Genomic DNA, 26,938 nt, shown 5'->3' on the forward strand with positions numbered 1-26,938 from the left:
TAATTTGCCTGTTAGCCTTCAGGCAGTGTGTCTCAGAGAGGTACGAAAGCACTAGCAACTGGCAAATAATATCGATAGCAGATGGCTGGTGTTCATCGTGCCGTTTCTCCCTTTTTACTCAAGAAGCAATTAAAATATGGCAGTTCATTGATAATGACTTAGTTTATACTTGGTTACCTTGTTGGAATATTTTCCTATGCTTGACAAATGCTGATGTGGAGAGCGCAGGTGTTCTTTCCACCACTTAATGGATGTGCATCATCTGCAAGACTAGAAAGTCATCAGGAAGTTTAGACAACTTTTTTTGCTCTTTTCTTACGATGCATTATGAAATGAATGTTTTGAATGTGCATGTGCAGTGCGACATTTAGCAGGTTCTGGATGGGTATGCAGATACGTTTTTTGTAGTCTCTCCATACTGTATGTTGAAAGCCATTACTTAAGGACTGCAGGGTGCCAAGGTTGTTAGCTCTGCTGACAAACAATTCCTGGATTCTGGAGTCAGTTCCAATTTGGATCACCTGGCTCTGTGAAGTTTTGCATGTGCTCCCAGTGTTTTCTCAAGTACACTGGTTTCCCCCCACCCATCAAACACATGCAAGTTGAGTTTCTTTGGCTGTTTGAAAATTGTTGGGGTGGGGGTTGCTGCTTTGGTTGCTAATAATTGATCCAAGGTTCCTATCCAAGGACCAATTAGTTATTAACTATCCAAACGAGTTAGATAGGCTGAATGGCCTCCTCTAATTTGTAACCTTTGCTATGTTCTTGTGGTTGTGTAACCAGCACTGGCTTTGTAACTACAGAGAAACACAACCATAACGAGCACAATGGATCAACTGGTTTACTCTCATTTGTGACCTTCTTGATGTTCAGATGTTAAGTATCCTTGTGATAATAAGGAGAGGCATGAGAAACAAAAACATGCCAGCCTCATTTCTTTCGACTGAAACAGAAAACGTAGAATGAGCTGCTGTATCATTCTAGTTGTAGATTAAATTGGCAGGATGATTTTCCTGACTTTTGATTTATTTCTTCAAACATTTTCTCATCATAAGTTGTTCCTTAAGAAGACTACTACTGTACTGTATGTTCTACAAGCCTCGGGATATGATTGCTTATGTTCAAGATAAAACATCTGGCTTAATGCACTGTGTGTATATTAAAATAATGTTAGAGAACTGAAAATAATATTTTAAAAAATACCAAAACAAACTCACTTAAAGCTGATCACTGTTAGGCCATATGTTACTTCCAGTGGTTATCAAAAGTATTCACCCCCTTGGACTTTGTCACATTTTATTGTGTTACTACAGTATATGGAATCATAATGTATTTAGTTGGGATATTTTGCTATTTATTGACACAAAACACTCTATAATGTCAAAGTGAAAAAATACAGATTCTCCTAAATTAATTAGAAATATAAAACAGAAAATAACTGAATGCTTTTTATTAACTTGTATTCTTATATAAAGACAAATGTATGGCTATGGTGCTGTGCACCATGCTTTCTTTAATGTGGTGAAAATGTGAAATATTTCATGTGTCATGTAGTTTCTAAAGGCATTTGACTAATGTTCAGAGGTTCAAGAGCAATGAATCCCTGTGATGAAATCCTTGCTAGTGGCTGTTTTAACTGCAGTATATTCAGTACATCGGGTATAGCTGGGAGTAACAAAGCTTCTGTATTTCAGAATGTAAATTATTTAATGGATTTCTTTTCAAAATGTGATGTGGCATTACCTACAGAGTCCTATGTGTCCTAGACTTGGATCTTTCTAGACACAGTATAACTGCACTTTTATAACAGCTCGGTGCTCCACAGTTTTTTTTTCGGATAAGGCTACAAAGGATTGTAAACTAACTAGATACTTGGCAAAAAATGGAATCCAACCCAGCTAAATGAATCACAAAGAGGAGTAGTTGTGGCAGTTGACCTGCTGTTGATTTGTTCTGAGCTTCAGGGCTGTGATGCCCAACAGGATTAGGAGACAGTACAGTACAGGACAGTAGCAGGTACAGAACCACAGGTATTCTAATTAATAGACGTAGCCCCTTTGCTTGATAGCTCTAGTAAGGTTATTATTAAATTCTCAAAGGCCTCAATTGTACCAGAGAAACTGGCTGTTTTGCCATTAGTTTTGTTAAACTTTGAACGGAGTACATAATATAATAAATATAGAAAATATCAAACCTAAAGGAAGAAAAATTATCAGACATCCTGTCTTTTATCTGTTGTGCCTGTACTGTAGTTGCTGTAACAAAGCATTATTAAATTAAATCTATTTACACATTTTCTATAGACCAAACCATTGATGTATTAGATCTAATGTGATTTATTATCATTTCTGTGCTAATAATCTGCTTTCTTAAAATTGCAATACACTTTACATGATCAGAATGAAAAGAAGATAAGATGTCATAAATCCAGTAAAGGATTATAGCATACAAAGCTGGGGATGCACAAACTGAAGAATTGAAAGATACATTTTTTCTGAGTAGAAGCTTAGACTTTTTGCATAATAGCTTGTTTTATCATCCTCTTCATTGTTATATTTCAAAAAAAGGTTTTTCAGTCATCTGATGAACTGTTTTAAGACTATAATGATTACGTACTTTGCGTTTTCCCTTAGCTCTTTAACAGAAATAAAGGCTGTGTCGTTGATTAACATTAATCTCCAGGCCCACTCATTCTGATTAAAGTCCTGAAATAAAACAGCAATTTCTTTGGTCCAGCTCCATCTTATTAGCTGCAAGTCACACAAGAGATGAATAGAAATTGTCTGATCTTAAAGTGTTCTGCCTTCCATACAAATTGAGGCCGTTTTAGTGTAACCAAGGGATTATTAAGATTGTGCTATGAGAGGAGGCATTAGCGATACATGTTTTTAATATTAAATTCTGAAAACATAATTGATACTAATTTTCTAAGAAAGGTCGCTCTTTTTTGCAGTATCAGTAACGTATCCAGTGCAAGTACATGTGTGCCTGTGTGGTATTCTGAAATGCTTATTTTTTATTGAAAGAAAATCCTTGGTTTCCTCAATCAAGTCACTGCACTGCATCCTCTTTCAGGAACTCTGTTCATTATGAAATGTAGTGTATTTTAAATTTAAATTAAATGTACATTATTGTAACCTTCCCCTTGAATAGCTGCACAATCAAAGTGTGGGATGCCTTAGACAAAAAGTCTGTGAACGAGTGGCCCTGAATTTGGAATGCCTGGTGGTTCACTGGAAATTGTACAAAACTACAGCAGCTAGAGCCTGTATGAGAATGATTAAAACATTTCCTTCTGTTATTTTATTAATTTCCAATGACCTTACTGCATAGTAGAAGAATGGAGTCTGTAATAAAAAATATATACATGGATTTACACACTTTCTGAGTCCTTTAATTATACATGTGCTATGTTTTGCCTTTTTTTACTTATAATGGTTCAGTCTTTGTAATTTGAGAGGGTTATCAAAACTTTTATATTGACATTCTGTATCATAATTATCTACTGCCTGGAAGAAAGCACCTTGTTCTTAGAATAAAAAGGAAGCCAGACGCTTTAGATGTGAAAGCTTTTTAAAAGTATAAAAACTGATACCTGTAGCACATTGATATTGATGTTCCAGTCATTCTGCAATGCTAGGTCTTTTCTGTGTTTGCATTAAGGTGCTTGACGGGCATCCATTAGAATTTAATAAGTACAGAGTTTGATAGTTCACTATTCCTGCAAGCTGTACCATTTGTATTTTTTTCAGGCAATGTGTCAGAGGATTGAGGTTTTTTTTAAATTAGGTTTTCCTTGAAAGGTCTCGAGATGGTGGGTCAGAAGAGATGGGTTGATGAGGGGCAAAGACCTTCCCATCACATCATGATAATAATATGAATGACAAGTACAATATCATAATACAAAACAAACTTTGATCAAATATATACAGATCAAAGATTCTGGATCAGTTTGAAACATGACATGCTGTCAAGCTGAAAACATTGCTTTAGTTATCATCAGGTATGACTTCTCTAAGTATGAAAACAACCCAGGCTACTTTGATGCATACAGTACATCTGACCAGGTACTGGACTGATTGCTGTAGGAGGTTCTTCCACTTTTCCTTTGTAGCTACAACAAGTTGGCAAAGGGTGGCCTGGTGCAATTGTGTCTAGTTAATGGCATGTGCAAATTGGAAGTTATTTTTCTAATTTCAGCTTTTGCAGACAGGCCATCTTCAATTATATCAAGAGCAACCAGGCTATCTCAAGCATAATGATTACTCAAGCATGACATGATCACATCTTTCTGTGTCCTTGTGTCAATTAAAATCATATAGATTCTTAACTAATTTTGCCAGTTGTAACATGTGGTGTGTTTACAAAATCACATGATTTGAAGGTGAAGTATTTTGTTATCTCAAGATAACAAGCCAGCTCAGTCAACAAACTTATCTGCTCACTATTTAAAATATAAATATCATTATGTGCCTAATAAGCTAATTGATGTAAAATGTAGACTTGCTTTCCTATTGTACACCAGAAAAGTTTAAATGCAAGCAGAAGGCATCAAAGAATAATATTTCCAATCCCATTTGCTTTTTTTTCCATTATTCTTCATTGCTTAATTTTGTAGTAGGGCATTGTGCTGTATGTTTGCATAAAAATGCTAGCATAATTTTGCCTGTTTTGTTGTCGGACTTGTAAATTACATTGTATATGGCCTATGCATTTAATGCATTTTTTCAGTTTGACATCCCACCTAGTGCACTATATCTTTTGCCTTTCCTTTCCCTACTTATCAGCTGCATCCAATTGAGTTTTCTAATTTGGTGGACTGCAAAATCGCATTGCACTGCAAATAAGTAATCAAGCCTCCCCATTGCTTGGTGTCTATTGTCGAATGCTATAAATGAGAAATACTGCATTTTATTAATAATGAATGTCAGACTGTATGAATCTATATGGCACTACGTCTGGATTCCATGGGATAAATCATTCATCTTATGATTGTTGATCCTAATTGGGAATAAGAAAAAAATGGATTTGGGTAATGCATGAGTGACAGTTAAAGCATTAACAAGATGGCTTCATACCAGATATCCTACATGGAATGAACTTTTATAAAGGAAATATTTGTATTAGATTTTTCAAAAAAGATTACATTTATATAGTACATAAACCCTGAATTAAAATACAGTGGAATTCCATGTGTTTCCATACAAATTCAAATGTTATATTTAAATTAAAATTAAAATTGAATGTTGTAGATAACACCGATTTAAACAGTTGTAGATTTTCTTTTCAACATATTATACCTGTAAAATTTCAATCAGTTCTTGTATAGTACCATGGCAATGATGGAGTTTTTGTCGTAGTAAACTGAAATTTGTTTTTAAAGGTGTGTACACTATGATTCATTTGCTGAAAAATAAATAATGTATTTCTTTTCTTTATGTAAACTACTAATATGGAGTAAAACTGTTACTACGTATTAAATGGAATTTAAGATTGTTATTATGCTTGTTTTAAACCTTTCTTTGGCAGCCCTTGTGTGCTGTATGGTCTCCTTGCTCTAACTGAATATGCTAAGCTCTATTCATCAGTTGCTCTGTTGTTCTGAGCTCACTGCACACATGAAATAGTGTGTACTGAACATCCAAGGTCACACGTTTATTGCTGAATGGAGGACTAAGGTTGGAAACTCACCATTTGGAGACCACGGCAGACATGGGGTAATCAAGATGGGCAATTAAACATTGTCTGCGGTATAACTGACACTTGATGTAGTGCTTCACACTGATAGCAATTACGGCACCCTTGTTTTTACAGACCAGACTTTGAATGTGAATGTATGAAACCACACTTGGCTGATTTTTCTTGCACGAGTGAGGGAACAATATTAGAAACAGGAATGAAAGAAACCAGCCTTGGCTTCTAGGTGTTAAATCTGGCTGATGAAGCATTTTACAAATAGAAGCATCAATTTTGCTGATGTTTGCAGACACAAGAAATGGGGAATAATGACGGTGGAGAGTCACATATATACTAAAGGACCTTGAAGTGTTCTAGAGCTTTCAACTGAAAGTGAAAGCTTACCAGCAAACTGTGAAGTTGAACAATTGCAGGGTTGATGTTCTACTTGTGTAAACTTGTGTTAAGGGTGGAAGAACACTTTGGAAATCGATGTTATTGGAAATGGATTTGATCATAACTGTGATGTGATATTAATAGTACGTTTAAGAATCCTGTTTTTTTTTTCACTATGTTTAGGGCAAGGCTGAGTTACTACACTATGTTATGTAAAATAATCTGTTTTAAAATTCTTAGGCTTAAAAACCCCTTTGTTTGAAAGACTGATCACAGTCATAGCTTCAGTATTAATGCAGAATTTTAAAGAACATAACTGATGCAGTAATGGTGGTGACCAACATAAGGTGCCAAGATGCAGAAGATTGAAGAAAAAACAGCTAGACATGGGGGGAGGTTACTGTGAGGGCTGATGCTTCTTGGGAGGATATTTAAATGGAAAATAGCCCCATTCTTTAATTTCGAGTCAGTAAATCAGGATTGTCAGCATGAAAACGTTGCCAGCTTTCCTTAATGGAGACAGATGTGTTTCAGGTGTGGAATCCGGTAATAAAGTTTGACCTCAAAATGGAGGTGAAAAGTGCTCTTTCCATTCAGATGCAAGGACCTGCCCGTGGCTGAATTTACTTTAGTCCTTTACATGCAGCCCTTTTAGTAATCAAATATGACTAGTACTGTCGTTGATTTCACATTACACATGTCTTAGTCATAAACTCTTGAAAATCAGAATTGCATTGAAGATTTGATCCAGATTATTTGTGTAGGGATCTCATGTATAATATATCATGGAAATTATCTGTTGAATAACTTTGAGTCTTCACTTCTGAAAAGCGGGGATAAATGCCACTCACTACTCCCCCCATCTCCTTCTAACTGTGTGTATATATAATTTTTGTACAATATTTTAGGTATTCAACCTGGTTTCAGTTTTAGTTTGCCTAACTATATTTTTGGCAGTGATCCCACATTGTTAAAAGGCCTATCAGAGAAAATTAGTCACAGAATTTGGTGTGACACATGAAGACAAAGACACCTGAGTCAGCTTTTGCCTGGAGCATATTCTATCATCTAAGTTTCACTTACTCAGGAATTCTTCATTGGTTTCATTTTAATATATTCCATATTCAACCACATACTCCCTACCCCCTACCCTCATAAGAAAGCTCTCTGTAAGGCAGGGGGAGTTAGTTAAACAAAGGTTGATTTCAGCAGAAGCGGCCTCACCTTCCAAGACCAACTTAGTACAGAGGCCCTTTAAACTTTAATTATTTTCTACAGTTTTAAAAATGATATCTGTCCTCAAATTTGGAGAAAGGAGTCCGATGCTACCAGCGTTTTGATACTTCTTACAAACATGTTGTGTTTCAGAATAAAAGCACATGGATATTGTATGCTAAAATATTTGTCAGAAGATGGTTTAAACAGGTATCGCGCAGTCAAACATAAGCACAAGCCCTATGCACAGTTCTTACAACTAGATTAAGAACAATGCACTTACTCTTATTAATGCTTTGTTGAATAGTACCCTTATGAAAAGCACTGCAGATTAGTTACGAGAACAATAACAAAGAATTTAATAACCGCTTGCTTGTAAAGTTTCAAGGTACTGTACTTGTTACTGTCCTTTCATTCAGTAGTAACAATTGGTCATTGTATACCTTTACAGATAATAGGGAGATCAACTTTTCACAAGGGTGATTATTAAGAAACAAAGGCACAAAAAAACAGTTTGAAACATTTTTTTTTCAAAAGTGGAATTCATTTTCAAATCAAAAGACAGGTTAGGAATAGCTAAAGAGTAGTATATTTTTTGTTTAAGGAGCTCTGAGACAATGCAACATTAATCAAAACCCACACAGATATATCATGATTCGCTGGTGTTAATGAGAGCATGAAAGACCAGAGCTTGATTTGTTTTCAGCTTGCCTTTCTTGCCATGAGTACTGGGATCACTGGTGTCTCCATTTGAATGGAATGATGAGTGTATTTGTATAGGAACACTAGAAATAGGATAGTAGACTAACAGTAAATATTAAAGCCTTAATATGGTCTAATAAAGCCCTAATAAAAGTCTTAAAAGACAATGTTTGTTGTTCAATAATTTATCATTTATTATTCTTTATATTTATACAGTAGGTATATTTTATAGATTAGAAGAGAAATATTTTGTAACTTTGCTGGATTTGTACTTATTCCTTCATTTAAAGGTTGTTGATTTGGCAAATAAGAATGTTTTATTTGACACCATTTAGTTGAATTGCTCTTTCACTTGGATCTGTGGTCCAGTACGATGCCTAGGTTATCCGATAGGAGATAGATTTTTATTTAACAGTGTGCCCACAAGTGTTGCCCACACAAGGGCTGCTTTTTGCTTTGTTTTCTGATTGTTGACACAGGCCCACAAGTTCCTCTCACAATTTCTAGCCTTCACTTCTGAAACTCTTTGCTTTCCATTTTATTAGAATGAGTGCTCGTGTCCTCGAAGACATAATTAGAGCTGGACTGTAGCTACAGAGTCTCCATGATTTCACAAGCTTGAATAAAATAAAGGGAAAGGGATTGAACAAAAGCCCTTAACTGCTAACAGAAGTACAGAGCTCACAGTTGCAAATAAGGCTTTTTGCAGCTTCTCTCAGGAAGGGGCACACAGCATGATATAAAAGCAGTGTGCTTAGTATGGCTGAGCCTTGAGGAAAATTTGAAGGGAGGTGAATCAAAAGTGAGTAAATTCCAGTCTCAAATGCAGGAATGTAAATTACTGTGGTTTTTTTTAAAAAAAGGCATAAAATAAAAATAAAACCTTTAGTAAACCTAGTGGCAAATGAAGTGGTGCATGGACATTATTGTTATTTAAATTGCACGCCCCCCTGCTCACAATCCACACATTTTGCGTGGAGAAAAATAGACCTCCCCCCGCTGCCCTCCCCCTCTCCCGTCCCCGATGTGTCGCAGAGAAGCAGGGAGCAGCAGGTGCAGGAGGAGTGTGAGCAGGGTCCTGGGAGACCAGTGTCCACATGAGGCGTGATCTCTGTTTCCCGATTGCCACATGCTCTAATCAGACGCCCCTCGTGGTGCCGTGTTCTGCTAAGCAGGGCGTGTTCGGGGCCTGGCGGGGGGTAGATGATCACAGGCACATGCGACCTTCAAGCCAAGGGAAACAAATAAACAGGTGGGGCTCCCCCAGGGGTATGCTCCTGATTCCCGATTAGAAACCTCAGGGGAGAAGTCGGGCACATGGCAGTGGACCCTGACCTCTAGTCTGTGGGCTGCCACATTGGTTTTTCACGCAGCTGACAATTACAATTCCCCTGTGAACAGATATCAATGGGAATGATTTTGTCTACTCAGCTGTGTAAAAAGTAACAAGACGGATTAAATAAAAATGTGTATTATATTTCCTAAGCCTGTCCCAAATCCGCTCCGTCTTTCTCCGAGTTAAACTAAGCACAAACCTGGTTTTCTGTGGCCTCGTGCAGGAAATACGGGAATGTAAAGCCAGGAATTACGCAGCCAAAATTGTAAATGATTATTATCAAATATCACCTACAGTAGTTTTGAAACCTATTGATTCTCATTAAGCTTGAGTTGTTTGTAGATGAACAGTATTTACATAAGACTTTATGAGCTGAAAGATGACAATGTGTCTGCGTGCTTGCAGTACTTTCTCAAGCCGTTGTAGTTTGCACTTCTGTGTATCCACGTGTGACAGCAGGTTCAAGCCTTTTACAGGGAACTTCAAACAGAAGGTGTGTTTTAGTTCTGACAATTTGAATAATCTAATGACTAATGACATGCCTTTTAATAGCGAATTCCTGGAACCTCTTCCAAAGCAATTATAATTGAAATGGCTTTATAATATACTGTAGCTTATGTATAGTAAAGGTTTTATAGCTTTTACATTTGTTCTAGCCAGATGACGTGTCATTAATATTTCTGGCATGAGTAAGGACAAATTACCGAAGGGGGAAAAAAGTAATATAGAGTTTTAATACCTGGAGAGCGAAAAATTGATTTTCTGATATATTTTTGGCTTACATCTTCATGCCATTTTCAAGTGTACATTAAAATTTAAAATTTAATTTGAGTCCAGAGTTATTGAGTACTGTATTACAGACTTCTGCCCACAGTGGGGCTGCTGCCGCTTTTCCACAAATTTTCTACCTTCTCATAAAAAGCGTGGGCTTATTAAATTGCCTTTTTTCTCTGAAACAAAGCTTTCCTGACAGGTAGTCTGAAGTGTTGGAAACGATTTCTGTTTTTTTTTTTAAATAAGTTACCAGAGAAAGAGATCAGGTAACCTTTTCATCCAGCACACCTGAATATGTCATTCTCAACACCCCCTAGGATGTTTCCAATTTACTACAACAGCCAGTGCTTAGTGGAAATTCTAGAACTACATGTTATTATACAGAATGGGCTGTAATCAGGATATGATAATGGGCTGTATTTGTTATGGAAACAACCTGCATTTAAATAATTATCCTTCTTATAGAATGATGAAGCTCCAAATTATCCTCTTCACAGATACAGGGACAGGGCAAACCGTTCATAGACTCACAAAAGTGCACCACAATAGAGACTAGAAAACAAGAGTAAAAAAACAATAGTTCTTTTATTTGAGGATGTAATATCACATAATTGTAGATATTAATTAGCGAACAGGGTATTACAAATCATTATTGAATTGTATAACATGTTTAAGTGTTTTTTAATTTCCCTAAGAACTATTCAGTATATACAGCATGATTCTTGTACATCATTAATATGAACCAGATTGTTTCAAAATCTCTTTTGTTGTACTTCAGATATACTTGCCAAACTTGAAGTTGTTGCTCCCCCTGTAAGGCAGCAGAAATGTTAATGTTATACAATATGTTCTGTTATGTAAACCTTAAAGTGGACTGTTATGCGAAACTTTGTTTTGAGCTTTTGAAAATGAGAATCCCTGTGAACTAGCCCCTAGGCTACAACCTACAGTGGCTGCAGTGATGAAAGAGGAGGTTAGGATGACACAAAGCAAAATTATATTTAGTAGTGCACAAATGCTTTATGATACCACCGAGCAGATGCATATGCCTGATTGTGCCATTGTTTCCTATTATCTTGAGTATTATTGTTTATTTCTTATTTAGCCATACATTTATACATCCAATTATTTTTTGCACAAAGAAGCAGGAGACTAAGCGTGGATTTAAATATGCCAATTTAACTGTGTTGAGAGGCCTCTTGGCCCTACGTTTATCTTACAAAGGCCCATAGCATGTGCAAGCTGCCACCAATGCATTGTGTCAGTCTGATGTCTTGTATCAGAAACACGGAGGGAGCCTTCCACAGTACATTGGAGCAGAGCTGCAAATGGGTATTTCAGGAAACAAAGAGGACTTTTAATTACAGACAAGAGGGCAGTAGATGCATAATTGCAATCTTCTTCTCCAAAATAGGTTTTAGCAATGGTTCTGTTTAAAATGAACAACTCATACCGTAGTTATGTGTCCTGAAAAGTCCTGTTTGGTTTGATTTCAGACATTGTGGGTATATCAAAGCAAAACAAGACCCCGATGAGGAAAAGATGCAGTTCCAGCATGGTCGAGGTGAGGATCCAAATGAACCTGCAATGAATTAATCAATTTCAGCCATAAATAAGTTATTTGTATCAGATCTGTCAGTATTTCTTTTAATGTTAACCATATGTCCTAATCATTTCTCACGTTGATGGCGTACTATAACACCCCAAGAAAGTACTTAATAATGTAAAAAATGTATTTCTATCCTTCTTGATTCAATGAATGGCTTCCTAATGAAGGAAAGCAATAGACTTTCTTCTGCAGCAGCAGAACTGACAACTCACTGAAGCTCAGCAGGCGTGAGCCTGGTCAGTACCTGGATCGGAGACCTGGGAAAACTATGGTTGCTGCTGGAAGTGGTGTTAGTGGGGCCAGCAGGGGGCGCTCACCCTGCTGTCTGTGTGGGTCCTTATGCCCCAGTATAGTGAATGGGGCAATAATTGTAAAAAGGCACCATCCTCTGGATGAGGTGTAAAACCATGGTCCTGACTCTCTGTGGTCATTAAAAATCCCAGGGCGTTTCTCGATAAGAGTAGGGGTGTAACCCCGGCATCCTGGCCAAATTTCCCATTGGCCTTTACCAATCATGGCCTCCTAATAATCCCCATCTATGAATTGGCTTCATCACTCTGTTCTCCTCCCCACTGAGAGCTGGTGTGTGGTGAGAGTACTGGCACATCATCCAGGTGGGGCTGCAGATTGGTGGTGGTGGAGGGGAGTCCCCATTACCTGTAAAGCACTTTGAGTGGAGTGTCCAGAAAAGCGCTATATAAGTGCAAGGAATTATTATTATTCTGTTCTCTCTCTCTTTCTGCCTCTTTCTCACAGTGAAGCTACCAGGGAGCAGGACTTACATTCACCCACACACTTATGAGGACCCCAATCAGGCTGTGCGGGATTTTGCCAAGGAGATTGATGCGTCTGCCATTCGGATTGAGAGAGTGATAGGTGCAGGTAAATGGGTTTAGAAGGAAAAAATGTACAATTTAAAATGGAGAATAAACTATTAGAAATTAATTGTTTCAGAACACTCCCAGTATTGAGTGGTTCCCACTGGGTCTTAAGGATGACGTTATTGGAACTCCCTTACCACAGTAGGTGAAATGAGTCAAGGATTCTCTGCAAGAGCAATGATCAAATGGAGAAAGGAATGCAAACAGCGAACACTGTGAAGGGGGTGTTTAGTATCTGTATTTAAATGTAGTGCTTTAGTCCTTTTGCGTCTGAAATTCAGCTGTATTCTGTTAAGTGTTTGAAGGACTTTTTGAATTTTGCTGTGATTTTGGTACAGTATATTAGCACCAACTATTCGCAATTATCAGTGTAGTTTTATGTATTTGCTTATTTCATGCTGTTTGCCTGTTGGGTAGTCACTCAGGTCAGACTGAATCTCAAGAGATATGTTTAAACCTAGTCTGCTTATTAAGCATTTACTGGTGCCACCTATTGAGCCCAGGAGCACGGCATTCCTTTGTTTTCCTGTGCTGGCCACTGTGAGAGCTGTTCCCAAATCTCTGGATCTCCAGCCAACACTTGGTAGGGTACGCACCTGGACATATGGACAAGGTGGGCTCAAATGAAGTAACTCTGAAATAACAGTTTCCCTAATCTTATGAGTCTCTGCACTTCTGGTTCCTGTGTAATTTACCCTCAGGCTGTATTAATGTATCATACATGGTTAAGATATACCTAAAATAAACCATCTAGGGCACTTTTAGATAAAAAAAAAACTTTTAACACACTGTTTGCTTGTTATGGTGGTGTTGATACACTTGGTTTGTCAGGGATTCCTATGTTTCTCTACATATTGACAGAAATATGTGCTCATACACGTAATGTACTGTACAGTATGTACACTTGTTTTGACATTAAGTTTAGTTAAGATGCTTTCTCATATTATTGGGACTCAGAGGACTCAAACTTTGTCTTGTTCTCAGCTTAAAATGTGCCACTTGCTTGAAAGACTTCAGTTATATAAACTCTGCAGTTTAAATTGAATGTCTCTAACACTAACACTACCTTTATTGAACTCAGCTGTAAAAGCAGAAATTCACACTGTACTACTCATTATAAGTCCATCCAGACTCCATTCTTTCCACTAATTATGATATTCTGAAAGGGATTTAACAGGGCTGGAAACCATAATGCTTCAACATCACTGTATGTAAGAGATGGATGGACTAAAACAGAAGTGACTAAGAAAGTGGATATCAAAGTTTTAACAGCTCATTCTATTAAATGAACTGCATGCCCTTTACTCTCAAAAATGTAGAACTAATACAGAGCTCCTAATGATGATCGTCTCTTGAAAGAGTAAATTCAGAATGCCAAGACAGTTGTAAATCACATTGATTATTTTTCCAGCTACCCATGTTACTTACTGTAATCTGCAAAGGCATTAAAATTCAGCACGTAATAAACACCTGAAAGATCTTAAATTTGAGCATCAGTGCACATTTGGTCCAGTTTGAATACTATTTTTAACCCACAGACTCATTCTAATCTTTGAGCCCTTTGAAGCTGTACCGCTAATCTCTCCAATGGCTGTCTGTGACAGTGTAGGTTATGTATCATTTTTCTGCTTTAATGCCAAGGCAGTGAAACACAAGAAATATAAATGTTTCAATTATAAGTCTAACCTCAGGCTTTTGGCTAACTCATGCTGAGTTCTTTTTGTTTCACAGACTTTTCCTTGTACCATAACTTGAAGTGCTTGAAGTCAGTTGGATTGGAAAACTGTTCAAACTGTTGCTGCAGTGTAGAAAAAAATAAACTCTTTCCTTCTGAAAAGGTGAATTTGGGGAGGTGTGCAGTGGAAGACTGAAGCTTCCCAGCAAACGGGAAATTTATGTGGCCATAAAGAGTCTGAAGGCTGGATACTCTGAGAAACAGAGACGAGACTTTCTGAGTGAAGCAAGCATCATGGGACAATTTGACCATCCTAACATCATCCGCTTAGAAGGCGTCGTGACAAAATGTAAGTAATCCCAGCTCTATTGTATGAATGGAGATAGAAATTTATGCGGCAAAAGAAAAATCATTAATGTGTAAATGTTTCCCAATTGGCCTGACTCAACAAGCCTGTTTTTTTTAATAGTGATACAATAAACTAAATCTGATAAACATCCCAGCAGACAATAGCTGCTGGCATCATGAATTGTTGCTGCTTGGAACGTTTGTTTGTTTTTATCTGCTTTCGCTTGTTTTACATGCTGAATGAAGTGTAACCTGACAATGAAAAGTCATCATGCACAAACTTACAAAGAGATTTGCTCGAGCAAGCCTTGCAGACAGACACTGATGTGATTAGTCTTGCTACAAATAAATTTTTTCCTCATCCATTTTTATTTTATCGTGGTTTTCTCTTTCTGGGGCCTTGCAAGGTAACTCAGCATGCTATATATGAGCTGCTTTTGTTGTTGATAATCATACTGTCTTAAGTTTTTATGATGAGCTGTCATAGGCAGTGCTGGATTTCAAAACCCTGCAAGTGGGTTGCTATTTGATTAAGAGTGTAATAAAAGGAAATGAAATGTTGCTGAAAAGTAATATTTTCTTTTAAATGTATTTTGAAATGAAGTTCATGAACATCTGTGAGGAGGATTCATCCTTTCCATAACACCATACACTTGCCTGCTAAACACCACTAGGAGAGAACAAAACGACAGTCTGATTACAGTAACACCTATTCAGGAACAAAAGCACTATGCATATTTATAACTTGATGAATATTAATAACTTAAACAGTTAATTGGATGTTTTTAGGTTCATGAATATTCAACATCATGCAGATAATTTGAAACAAAAAATCAACATTTCATATTTTGCATTTTCTTTTATGTGTCATGCTAATGCTAGCCTTCTCTTAATGTTTTTTTTTAGTACGGTCACAAGAGAAAAGTAAGTTTCAAAAAGCCAAAAGTTAAAATAGGACCACATTTGCCTTTAAAGATTTTCTAAATAACATCTGTCACAAATATCAAGTAATGGGCTTTCATTTTAACAAGCCAAAAATACAATTTTGCACAATCAGAATCATCCATTTATCTCTGTGGTTTTTCGGTCTCCATCAACCAGTTATTATTAAATGAAAATGCTCAATATTTATTATTCAGGACATTATATGAAATCCTCTGTAAAAAGGTGAATAAATAATCATTTGAGAATGAATCTAAAAGTAAAACAAGGTCTGCAAGATCTTCAATGTGCAAGATTTTGAAAACGACTCCAACACGAAACTGAATTAATAAAAAGCGTCTAGTAGAAGAAAATGACACCTAATTTCTAAAAAGGTGAATGCCAGACCATTCCATTGGTTTCATTATAAATAACTTTTCCTCTTAGAGTACCATTTTGAGGTGCTGTGTAGAAGCATTTATTGTATTCTTCATTAGGCTAAATTAGGTGAAGGGAAATTATTTTTTTATAGTTGTGAAGAAAAAAACAGGAGTTGCAAACATTAGACATAATAATTTCTGCGTTCTTCTCAGACTGCTTGTTGAAGAACGGAAAAAGGCTCACTAGTAGACCCCACCAGCTGTCCGTTGCATCCTAGTCAATTTATCAGTTCAGTATAGACCCGACTGAAGGAGAGGTGTGGGTTAGAAAGTGGAGTTTGCCCAGTGTGAATTGATACCAAAGATAATTGATGGAGTAGCTCAGCAATTTCACAGATCACAGCTCTGGGTATGCCAGTCAAATGGAGGCTCTATACAGGCGAGGAAGAGCGAGAGCGGGTCAATAACCTCAAGACCCTGTACTGAGACTCAGCTGTCACTTTCCCCCCATCCCCAAGTTTAATTAAAGTCAGACTTTTTTCAAAATGAAGAGGAATAATGTGTGTATAAATATGTGTCAGAAACACTGTGCATAATATAACGCTTCAATAGGCCACTGTTATTAAAATAAAAAAAGGCAGAAATGCTGTGATTACATGTATTGTTATGCAAATTGTCCCTCTGTGGAAGAAATAAGCACAGAATAGCCTTTTATTCACTATCGTTTTGCATATCTCTAAACCATGGAACTGTCATCATCTCTGTTATCTTTCTTTAATGCACCTAACTGTCTCCTAATCTGGTTGTCTACAATTTGAAAGCATTTTAGAGTGGTCTGTGTCTTAAGCTTGTATCAAGGAAAACGTTTTCTCTGTGTTTTTAGGAAAGACAGCTTAGTGTAAAGGATAATGATAATAGAATTTATACTTTAAATATTTATATTCAGACCTCAACTCACCATGAATAATTATTGATTGCACTGGCAGGATTAGTATAGTGTTTAATTTAAATGTGCTTGCAGTGTGTATACCTATTTTCCTGCAAGATAATGTTATGAGAGAACCATGTATTTTGTGTACAGTATATATTAGAACCACATATATAAATCTCATAAATTGACTCCCTTATTGGAGCCTGGTTTTTTAACTGTTTTTAATTAGTGAATATTCCATTGTGTGTGTATTCTCATGCATTTGCAAAGGTTAGTTTGTATCGCTTAAAACATTTAGCTATAATTGCTTTTTTAAGGTAAAGCCATATAGACCTTTATGATGATGGTTCTACTTGAAAGTCATGGTTCAGACCCTAAGGCCAATACCTTAGTTCAATAACCTTTAGATACCATAAGTTAGTATTCAATAAATCAAGAGATTAGCTCTGAAAAAAAAGTAATTTGATCCAGGAATGAGATAATTTAACAGCATTGTGAATGAACTGCTGTTAAAACAGGAACCCAGGATTTAACACATCTATTTTCAGATGGCGGTTTAACATTGGATTGAGAAATCAATACTCAATCGACACTGAGGGTAGCAACGCCAGAATTTGGCTCTTAAAATTTAAAAATTATTGCCCTATTTCAGCTTACAGCTGTATTGCAGAGCAGGTAAAGAAAAATAAATTGGCTTCTTTTATTGTCTCATTTCTCCTAAATCAGGAAGATAGGCTTTTCAGAATAGAAGATGAACGGTTTTCATAGTTCAAGGCTCAACCTTCCAGTCAGGCATAAAGAGCAATGAATCTCCTTTAACCGATACATCTCTTCACTGTTTCTTCCTATGTTTATGAAATGCTATAATTTTGTATTTTTATTGCTGGTGATGGAATGCAAAATACCTTTGGGTTGCGGAGGCTTACAAAAGTTAAAGCTGTATTGTTTAGCCTTATGTTCTCTATTCAGTCTATCCATCGTGGACAACAGTACGCGAGAAGCTAAATGCCAAGGTTACTGCTGCTAAGAATCACATAGCATCTTCATACCTTCTGATGAAAATGTTAACATACTTTATATACATGAAGACGTTCTAGATAATATTAGAATACATCCTTGATAGTTTTGTGTGTACGTTGTTCTGAACTTTCTTACCAATCCAGATTTTTATATTAAAATTCTATGCCTTTAGATATTGATTTGATTGACCTGTACTATAATCTACTTTTTTTATCATACTTTCAGTGTTCAAGATCAATAAATAATTTGGTACCATACATAAAGCACATTAGTTTGGGATATAAATAGGTTTGATAATCCTAAAGCTTGAAAAAATATCTTGTGTCTAATTTCCATAATACATTTATCAAGGAATTTGATTCCTACATTCAAATTATGTCTTTTATAGTTATTCATTGTGATTTATTTATTTTAATCTAAAATAGCCTTCTGGCAGAAAGCAAAAGCTAATGATGGGGTTTTTGTAGTGAGCCCACGCATGTGATTGTATCACAGGATGTAATGAATGTTATCCTTTGTCAGTTGTGGAAAATCATTCTTGTGGAATGGTTTCAAACTTTCTGTATCTTGTCAAAGTCATTAATGACATCATGGGAATTGGAAAAATGCTTGGGAAGCTGGTCAGTATGTGCTGTGAAAATGAATGTATATCCTTTCATACATTAAAGTGTAGGTTTAAATAATAAAATTTCATTTAAGTAATAAACCCAAATGTCACTTTAAATGTATCCGAAAGTTAGACAGTTCACGCTTGCCATTCATTTTTTTATTTGCAAGTAACAAACACAGAAAGCATTAGAAAACATATTTTAAAACTCTCCTTTGCCAATGTATGTTTGTTCAGCTGTTGCACTGGTGTCTTGCTATTCTGGTACGATACATCTTGACTTTGTGTTTCTGCTTGTTTTCTGTAAGATATACTGTACTGTACATTTTGTTGAAGCATTTTAAGGGTTTATTTTCAAGATGCAGAAACCAGTCAAGAAAGATGCAGGATAAAACCTGGTAAGCTTACTACCTGGTAAGCTGAAAGGTATCCTACCCTAAGACCACCCTTTCAGCAAATCAATGCCATTGCCTCTTTCATCTATCACCTTGATAAACCAGTCACAAGAGGCGACATCAGAGATTAGACCACCTCAGTTGGTGTGGTCTCTGGTCACCTAACTGAGGCGAGACTGACAGCCACATTAGTCTATAGGATAAAAGTAAAAGGGAATTGGATTTTGGGGGGGAGTTCAGAGAGGGCATTTATCACAGCAAGATAGTGATTTAATTTGGGTGATGTATAACAGCCTGTACCCAGGCTTTTGAGGCCTAGTGTCTTGGTTCCTGCTGTGGTTCTTTTATGTTGTTATTGACCTCCCCCGTCTACTACACGCTTTCCAGCATTAGCGACTTCGGATTCAGAAAATGAGGCCAATTCATCACAGCTGACATTGCCTTTATTTACAAGTCCCAGCCCCAGACAGCTTCTTCATGTAAAATTTAGCTGTAACATTTTCTTACACTCGGTACACCTGCAGCCCCTTGTATGGCCTGAATAGAGATACGCTGGATAAAGTGAGGCAGACAGCGTAATCCTGGCTTTAATATTATAGACATTTTCTAATAATGGTGCCTTGTGATGGAAAAGAAACACTGTGCTGGAGAAGCAGCTCCGCCTCACCATCTATTCCGTCTAATCCCCAACATCGAGCACAAACCATGATTCTTCAAGGCTGCCTGTGGACAATTTCATTTTTACAGATGTACTTCGAGAAGGAGGTAGGGGGATGGAGAATTGATGCAACGCAGGCTGCATGTTTTAAGAATACCTTGATGTATGTAAGGGCAGGCTAGCACACCCAGACAGCTTGTTTTTATTTACTGCCAGAATGCGCTGCAAATTTAGACACCATAGTCAGTTCTCTCCTATTAGCATCTGAGCTTCTTATCCCTTCTGATCTGTACAAAGCAAATCTCACTTTGCTTTCTTTGGGATATTAGCATACATCTGTATTCCTCCTAAATAAAAATATACAGTAAATGTGACTTGACTGACTTGTGCAATCCAGGGAAATAGATCTAACTCTCCTGTATTGAAAAGCTTGATCCGCTTCATGTTTTAAGAATTTTAAATTCATGGACGGACTACACTGATGCAGCCAGAATGTGACATGGTTAATTCTATTTTAACTTTACACTAGAGCTGTCCAGTCATGGACGGGGAGGGATGGTGTGCCTGTAGATTTTCTGGGTCTCTTTAAAGTAGCAGCTATTAAATTAGTCCAATCAATCCAGCAACTAATTTTAGCTCAAAAAGGGATTTGGAATGAAAGACTGCAGCCATGTTTTAAACATATGTTGATACCAGTGTTCTTTCTGTAAAATATAAAAGGTATTTTTTATGTGTTCCAGTAGTATCTCAGCTAAAATAGGCCCTTTATAATTAGATGCAGAATGAAGGACAATAAGGTGTATTATAAACATACTTTGTGACGTCGTGGCAAAGAAGATTTTACTAATGAAGTACTTATTTTTTCCGTTCTGTGTATGTAATTGTGATTAAAATTGCCCGGTAAAAACAAACCGAGTTGCAGGGGAACTGTCAAATCTGTCAGTCTTCTACTGTGCTCTAAAAGAAGCATTTTGAATCTGCATACATTTATTTTGTTTTTGATTTGATATTCTATCCAAATCAAATTGTGTTGATAATCTATCAGAACAAAAGCAAAATAACTGTTATGCAGATCACGAATCCTACCAAACGTTATTCTGAACTCACAAGCACAAAAAGATGTTTTTACGTACTGTACATTTGTATTTTATTTGGCTTCAGATATGCTCTTTCCATTGGCCAAAACAGGACATTTCTCAGAGGTATTTAAATCATGTTTTAAATCCATATAATATAGTGTAATTTAAATCCATTGTTCCAGGAAGGAAAATGGAACAATGGAAAAAAGAGAAATTAATTAGATGGCAGTCAACACCCTATTTCAGCTCCTAGTGTACAGTTAGCTAGTGTGTATTGTACAGACTAGTGAGAGATCACCTTCAGCTTTGTTGCTCTTCTTGAGTGGTTTGGTGGAAGAAAGAGGCTGAGGGGCACTGCTGAGATAGATTTGCGCTTCAACCACGTGATTGTGGGAGTGTTTTTTTCAGTCAGTGAGGACAATCAAGAAATGAATTGTGGCAGTTCAGTGTGTTGTCAAGCCAAGACAGAAATGATTGAGTGGTTGTCACTGTGTTTTCCCATCTCAAAATCAGAAATGTATTTTAATCATCTGTAAGGACAGTTGTTTGGCTACAAGCACAACAGCTGACATATTGAGATGAGGTGAACTGTGCTCCCACTAGCCAAACTCCTTCCTCCAAAGCTCTTATCCTGCAGTCCCCTGCCTCTTCCTTTGAGTCAGTTTATCACAAAGCACCTCTGTTTGACTACCATATAGCCCACTGCCTCTCCCTCCCTTCAACAGGAACTCATTAAGATTCATGATATTTCTGGACAAAGATATCCTTGGTGGATTGCTTGCTCTAATTATCTCCTGACTTTTATTGAAAGCTTTGATTAAGGCCTGTCATAATGAATAACAGGCAAAAGGTACAGAATGAATTAGCTGAGGCACAGTTTACAGAGATTTCCTCCCCTTTTTAATATTCAGTTGAAATTAATTTAATGAAATGTGGGAGTTATATGTTGTTACAGGGGTATCTTTATCCTAGATGTGTGGGAATAAGAACACATCTCCTTTTCTCCTGATATATTTTCCTTCCTGATTAATAAAATCTTATTTATATTATTTATATTTTCATTTTGCTCGAGAGATCGGTATCAACAAGAATGTCTTTGACATCCATTTGTATTGTAAAAAATAACAAGATTTATTCAAACAAGTCTGTGAATACGAGTGCTAATGACAATGTTCTGTTTTGGCCTCTGCTTTTTAACAGGTAAGCCAGTGATGATTATAACTGAGTTCATGGAGAATGGGTCTTTAGATACCTTCTTAAAGGTGAGTGACCAGTATCTTTCTGTCATTGACAAAAAGCTCGGATGTGAGTGAGCAAGAACTCTAGAAACCTGGTAGAAGCTTTAAAAGTTATTTAATCTCCAACCAATACGATAATTCTATTTACCCCACTAGGGGTACATCTTTAGCAAGCTTTAGAATTCCTGAGGCTTTTGAACACTTTCAAATTTCTTGCATGTCCTCTTACAATAATCCTAACAATGATATTAAGTCTCGTAGAATAATTCTGTTTACATTTGAAAACGAAAACTGAAAATCTGTAAACATAAAGTTGCGAAAGCTCCTGATAAAATGCCTCACTTTTGAGAAAGAAATGTTAAAAAAGCTTTTCTGAAAAATAACATATAATCCTGTCTCCTCGCATGTGACTCTGTCAAAGAGAGCTTCACAATCCCCCTGCAACAATTTCAAGAGGCTGTTGGTTTAACTGTTGCATAAATTCTTTTTGCAGCACAAGGCTTTACCGTCTGTTAAACCCTGTCAAAGCAATTTCATGTCGGCATCTGATCTCCTTCTCCAAATGGCATCTTACTTGAGTGTGTTAATAAATTGATTTCGCTCACCTGCCTCAGTATATACCAACACGGAACAGTACAGTATATAAAAGTGGAAGGGCACTTTGTACCATCTCACTCCAACTGTCTCTGTTCTGCGATTTGTAAATTTATAGCTCTGTTTTGTCACTGGGGATATCATGATATTGTAATTTCATTATGCAAAGCAAACAAATGGCTTTGTTATGGAGATCTTTTAATTACATATGTATTGAAATGAAAATGAAAACTGATGAAATTCCATGCTAAAACTTTGGATTTCCCTGTGGAGTGCATAATGAAACATCATAAATATTCTCCATTGCTCACATAAAAAGCTAATATAATTACGGTATCAGTTTTATGGTTAATAGCTCATACAGAATCCTTCTGAATACATATGTTTAATTAGGGAATGGATCAATTAGCATCAGTCAGACAAAAAAAAAATCAGAACTTTCTTTCCAGTAGATTACAAGTTTTGCAGAAAGAGTGCTTTCTGCAATTGATAAAGGAAGGAAGGCAATTGATTTTCAGAGGCCATGGGTTAATACTGTGATTTTAGTAATTCAGCAGATGTTATCATCTTATTTACATACAGTATACACCTACATGAAAATTGTCTGAGTTTATCCTTGTCCTTAAATAATTTTGTGTTTTAATTTGTGATGTAGTTACTGTACAACTACACTTAATGGTAATGTACATTCGTACATATTTTGGTACAATGTGAGTACATTAGAATAAATAGAATAAAGTCTTTATTTGTACAGTATGTAATTGCTCCTCTGATAGACTCTGCATATGTATCTTTATATGATTCTGTAACTACATGATAATTTTGTATTAGACTTGAAAGAAAAAAGCCTTTTGAAAGAGACAAGCATTATTTTAATGATATGGATCCAAATGTGAAATAATTAAAATGTATATGAGAATAATTAAAATGGGAAATTATTTTAGGTTATTGCTATTAGTAGTGCATATGTGCAAATATAATAAAAAATCTAATACTGTAGATACACAAGTGATTCAGCACCACACATAACAAAACTACTGGACTCCTCATCTAAAATATAAAACATTTTACAACCTTGGAATGAACAAGGATTATGGTTGTGTTTGGAATAATAAGTTCTGGGGTTCATCCTTTATGGTTAATAGCAATTCAGAATTCTGGTGCAGTATTTACTATACCGTGTTCTAAAATGAATTACATATACTGCTTCACTGTAGTTTCATACAAGCCTCATTCTCTAACTGCAAATAAATATAAAATCATAACTAATATATAACTCCAAGTATTCCATTTTATTGCTAGTAACTAGCTATGTAAAGTTTAATTTCTGATATAATGTTATACTGTTAGGATATTCAGTATTAAGTGTGCAAGAAAAATAATTACAGTGGTAAAGAAATGTGTTCTTTCAAGAATTCAACTCAGCTGCTTTTTTCAGAACAACATGGCTGGTCAAATATTACTTTATTTCATTGTAAATACTGTTGCTTAGAGTCTCATAATTGGTGTCTCACCATGTTAAACTCAAGGGATTGGTTAATAATCCAATCTTTATAAAACCTGTACAATAATTAGTTTAATTAGTTTGTTTCAAATTCAACTGGCCAAAAGATAACAAACTTAAAAGATAAATACAGCACCTGTTAATGTGAAACAATATTTCTTTAACTTTCAACAGCTTCTTTTTTATGCTGTGGGTTGGTTTTCTTGAGCCAGAATTTCAGGAAGCTTTATATATACAGTAGCCTGTTAGATTCACCAGGAGTTGCTCACATATATATTTTATTAAGATATCAACATCTGAAATAACAAAATCATTAGCAACTACATTGCTGCAGGATTACAGCCTTTGTTCTCTCTTTTTCCAGAAACATGACGGACAGTTTACAATCATCCAGCTGGTTGGAATGCTGAGAGGAATTGCCTCTGGAATGAAATACCTGTCGGACATGAACTATGTACACAGAGACTTGGCAGCCAGGAACATCCTTGTTAACAGTAACCTTGTGTGTAAAGTGTCTGACTTTGGCTTGTCCCGAGTTCTGGAGGATGATCCAGAGGCAGCCTATACAACAAGAGTAAGTCATCAAGCATACTGTTATTAATATCCTATCACTGAAATATAATGGAAAAGATTTAAAAAAACCTCTTGAATTTCATAGCTTCTAGGGTACTAGGGCCATAATAAATCTGATCTCTCCTAGGCACCTTGCTCTTCAGCAGTTTCATTTCTTAAGAAACGTAGGTTATTTTTATGATAGGCAATGTTCACTATTTAGAGAATGCTACACCCATGCAGAACTTCAATTATCTAACCATTATACAGTATCTGTGCATTGCATTAAAACAGCTTGGTTTGGTGAGACACCTATGTCAGGAATATCACAACACTTGTCCCTGACATATGTTTAAAAAATAGAATGCATTTTATGAATGTAAATACATTTATGTTGAAGTTCAGTCTTCCACTTTAGTTGATCTAAGAAATGATTTAAAAGAAGCTCCCAAGATGGATGTTTTCAGTGAAGTCATACTGACATACTGAGAAGGACGATAGAGTTCTCATAAAGAATAAATGGAGGTTTGATGGAGTACTACACGAAAAGATATCACTGGAATTAAAGCAAAATATTCTGTTGTAGCTCTACCACAGAGTTCAACAAAGGAAATCGACCCTTTTTTATCCACCTGCTTCCCGTGTAGCTGTCTCAGCGGAGGTCGGTGTGAGATCAGAGTCCTTCACCTCTCAGCATGATCTAATTACAGCCCTGTCCAAGGATGGGGCTCTTGCTCCTGCCCCAAGATCTCATTGTTAAAGCACCCGTGAATGTGAAGTCACTGCACTCTGGGTTATCTGACATGCTGTCTGTGCAATCAAATGTGCAAAGTGCAGTGACAGCAGGACTGCCAATTATCGCAGCGATCTCGTCGAAAGGCAGAGGTTTGCTTTCATGAGTTGCTGTGAGGAACCCCAGCCTCCGAGTTAGCTTTTTCTGCCAAAACGGCAGGAACTACATTGAGTCATGTATGGAATTATTTGCTTAGCAAACGCTCTTATCTGGGGCAACTTGTAATATAGAAAATAATGAACAAATGGCAGATACAATGGGGAAAAATAAACTGACAAGGAGGTTAGCAACAAACTGACAAAATGGGTCACACAAACAAAAAATGAACTAAAAATGAAAGCAGTATACAGACAGCATAGTAAAACACCCTGTAGGTAGGTAAACCTTGTTACAGTGATTAAGTGCAATCAATTAGCAAGTTACCATTAATCCAATACAGTGTAAGAGTTATTGAAGGAGGTAGATGAGAGCTGGGAGTCTAAACAGACATCACAGGGTCTTGAGCAGGTGCCGAGAGGTGGAGCAGCTCTGATGTCTGTGCTGGTTCATTCCAGCAATGAGGAGCAAGGGTGGGGAGTGAAGCACTAGTGGCACAGTGGAGAGGGGGACACAAGGTCTTGTGGAAGAGGAGAAGTGGAAAGAGTGGGGGGTGGGTGTAGAAGGAGATAAGAAACTAAAGATAGCCAGGAGCAGAGTGGTCGAGACAGAAGTGGTGAGAACTAGGGTTCTGAACCGGATCCGTACAGCAGTAGGGATCCAGACGAGTTACTGGAGTAGTAGAATAGCATGAGTAAAGTGAGGTGGGGAAAACACGCTGTAAGTTGGAGTGTGTGGATGGATGGTATTGGCCAGCCAAGAGGTCAGGATTAGGAATTGTACGGAGTAATTGGTAAGGAAGAGGCAGATTCTGTAAATATTAGGAAGAAGCAGCAGTAGCATTGCGAAGAAGTGTGTCGGGAGTAGGAGAGGGAGAGGTCAGGAGTGACAGTGATGTTCTTAGGGGTGGTGAAAGAGGGGGATAGATGAAAGGAGGAGAACAGTAGGTTACTCTTAACAGAACCTTGAGGGACACCAGCAGGGAGAGACTTTGGAGCAGAGATTAAATTTTGCCACTCAGGAGATCTGTTATGTGCCATCAGAAAGGTAGAAGGAGAATCAGATGTGAGCACCGCCAGAAATTCTGAAGTTCTAAGAAAGCTCCTGTCAAAGGTGTGACAGTGTGAAAGGAAGCAGAGGGATGAAGAAGGATTAGGACAGAGGAGAGGGAGGCAACACGAGCAGTGAGTGAAGAGAATCGTTAACAAAGAGTAGAGTAGTTTCTGTGAAGTGGTTCAGGTGAATGCCAGACTGAAGCAGGTCAAGCAGTGAGTGCTGCTAAAGTACAGCAGGGTGCTGGCTGCATATCACTTACTCGAGGTATTTAAAGAGACGGGAGACATCAAGATATCATTCGGAAAGGATGATGGATCAAGAATGTTTTCTTTAAGAGTGGTGTGATGCAGACCTGTATAAAGACAAAGGATAAACATTCCAAGAGTAGAGTGGAGCGCAGATAATAAGCCATCAAGGGTAGTGGCCAGGAAGAAGTAAGCTGGCAAGATCTGAATAGAAGCGGTAGATTTATGACCCTGGAACTTGGAGGCGTAAAACAGGG

The 26,938-nt window shown here is 36.9% G+C and overlaps 1 protein-coding gene across 1 annotated transcript in view; it reads left to right on the forward strand.

Moving 5' to 3' along the window:
• Positions 1-26,938, forward strand: part of epha4b (eph receptor A4b) — a 105,874-nt gene that overhangs the window by 72,216 nt on the left and 6,720 nt on the right. Inside the window, exons 9-13 of the mRNA XM_088913298.1 lie at positions 11,596-11,663; positions 12,465-12,590; positions 14,428-14,613; positions 21,804-21,865; positions 24,304-24,513. Of these exons, the coding sequence (XP_088769424.1) occupies positions 11,596-11,663; positions 12,465-12,590; positions 14,428-14,613; positions 21,804-21,865; positions 24,304-24,513 (652 nt within the window). The remainder of the gene's footprint in view (positions 1-11,595; positions 11,664-12,464; positions 12,591-14,427; positions 14,614-21,803; positions 21,866-24,303; positions 24,514-26,938) is intronic.

This window comes from Atractosteus spatula, chromosome 4 (assembly GCF_055471065.1).
Source record: "Atractosteus spatula isolate fAtrSpa1 chromosome 4, fAtrSpa1.hap1, whole genome shotgun sequence".
Lineage (NCBI taxonomy): Eukaryota > Metazoa > Chordata > Actinopteri > Semionotiformes > Lepisosteidae > Atractosteus > Atractosteus spatula.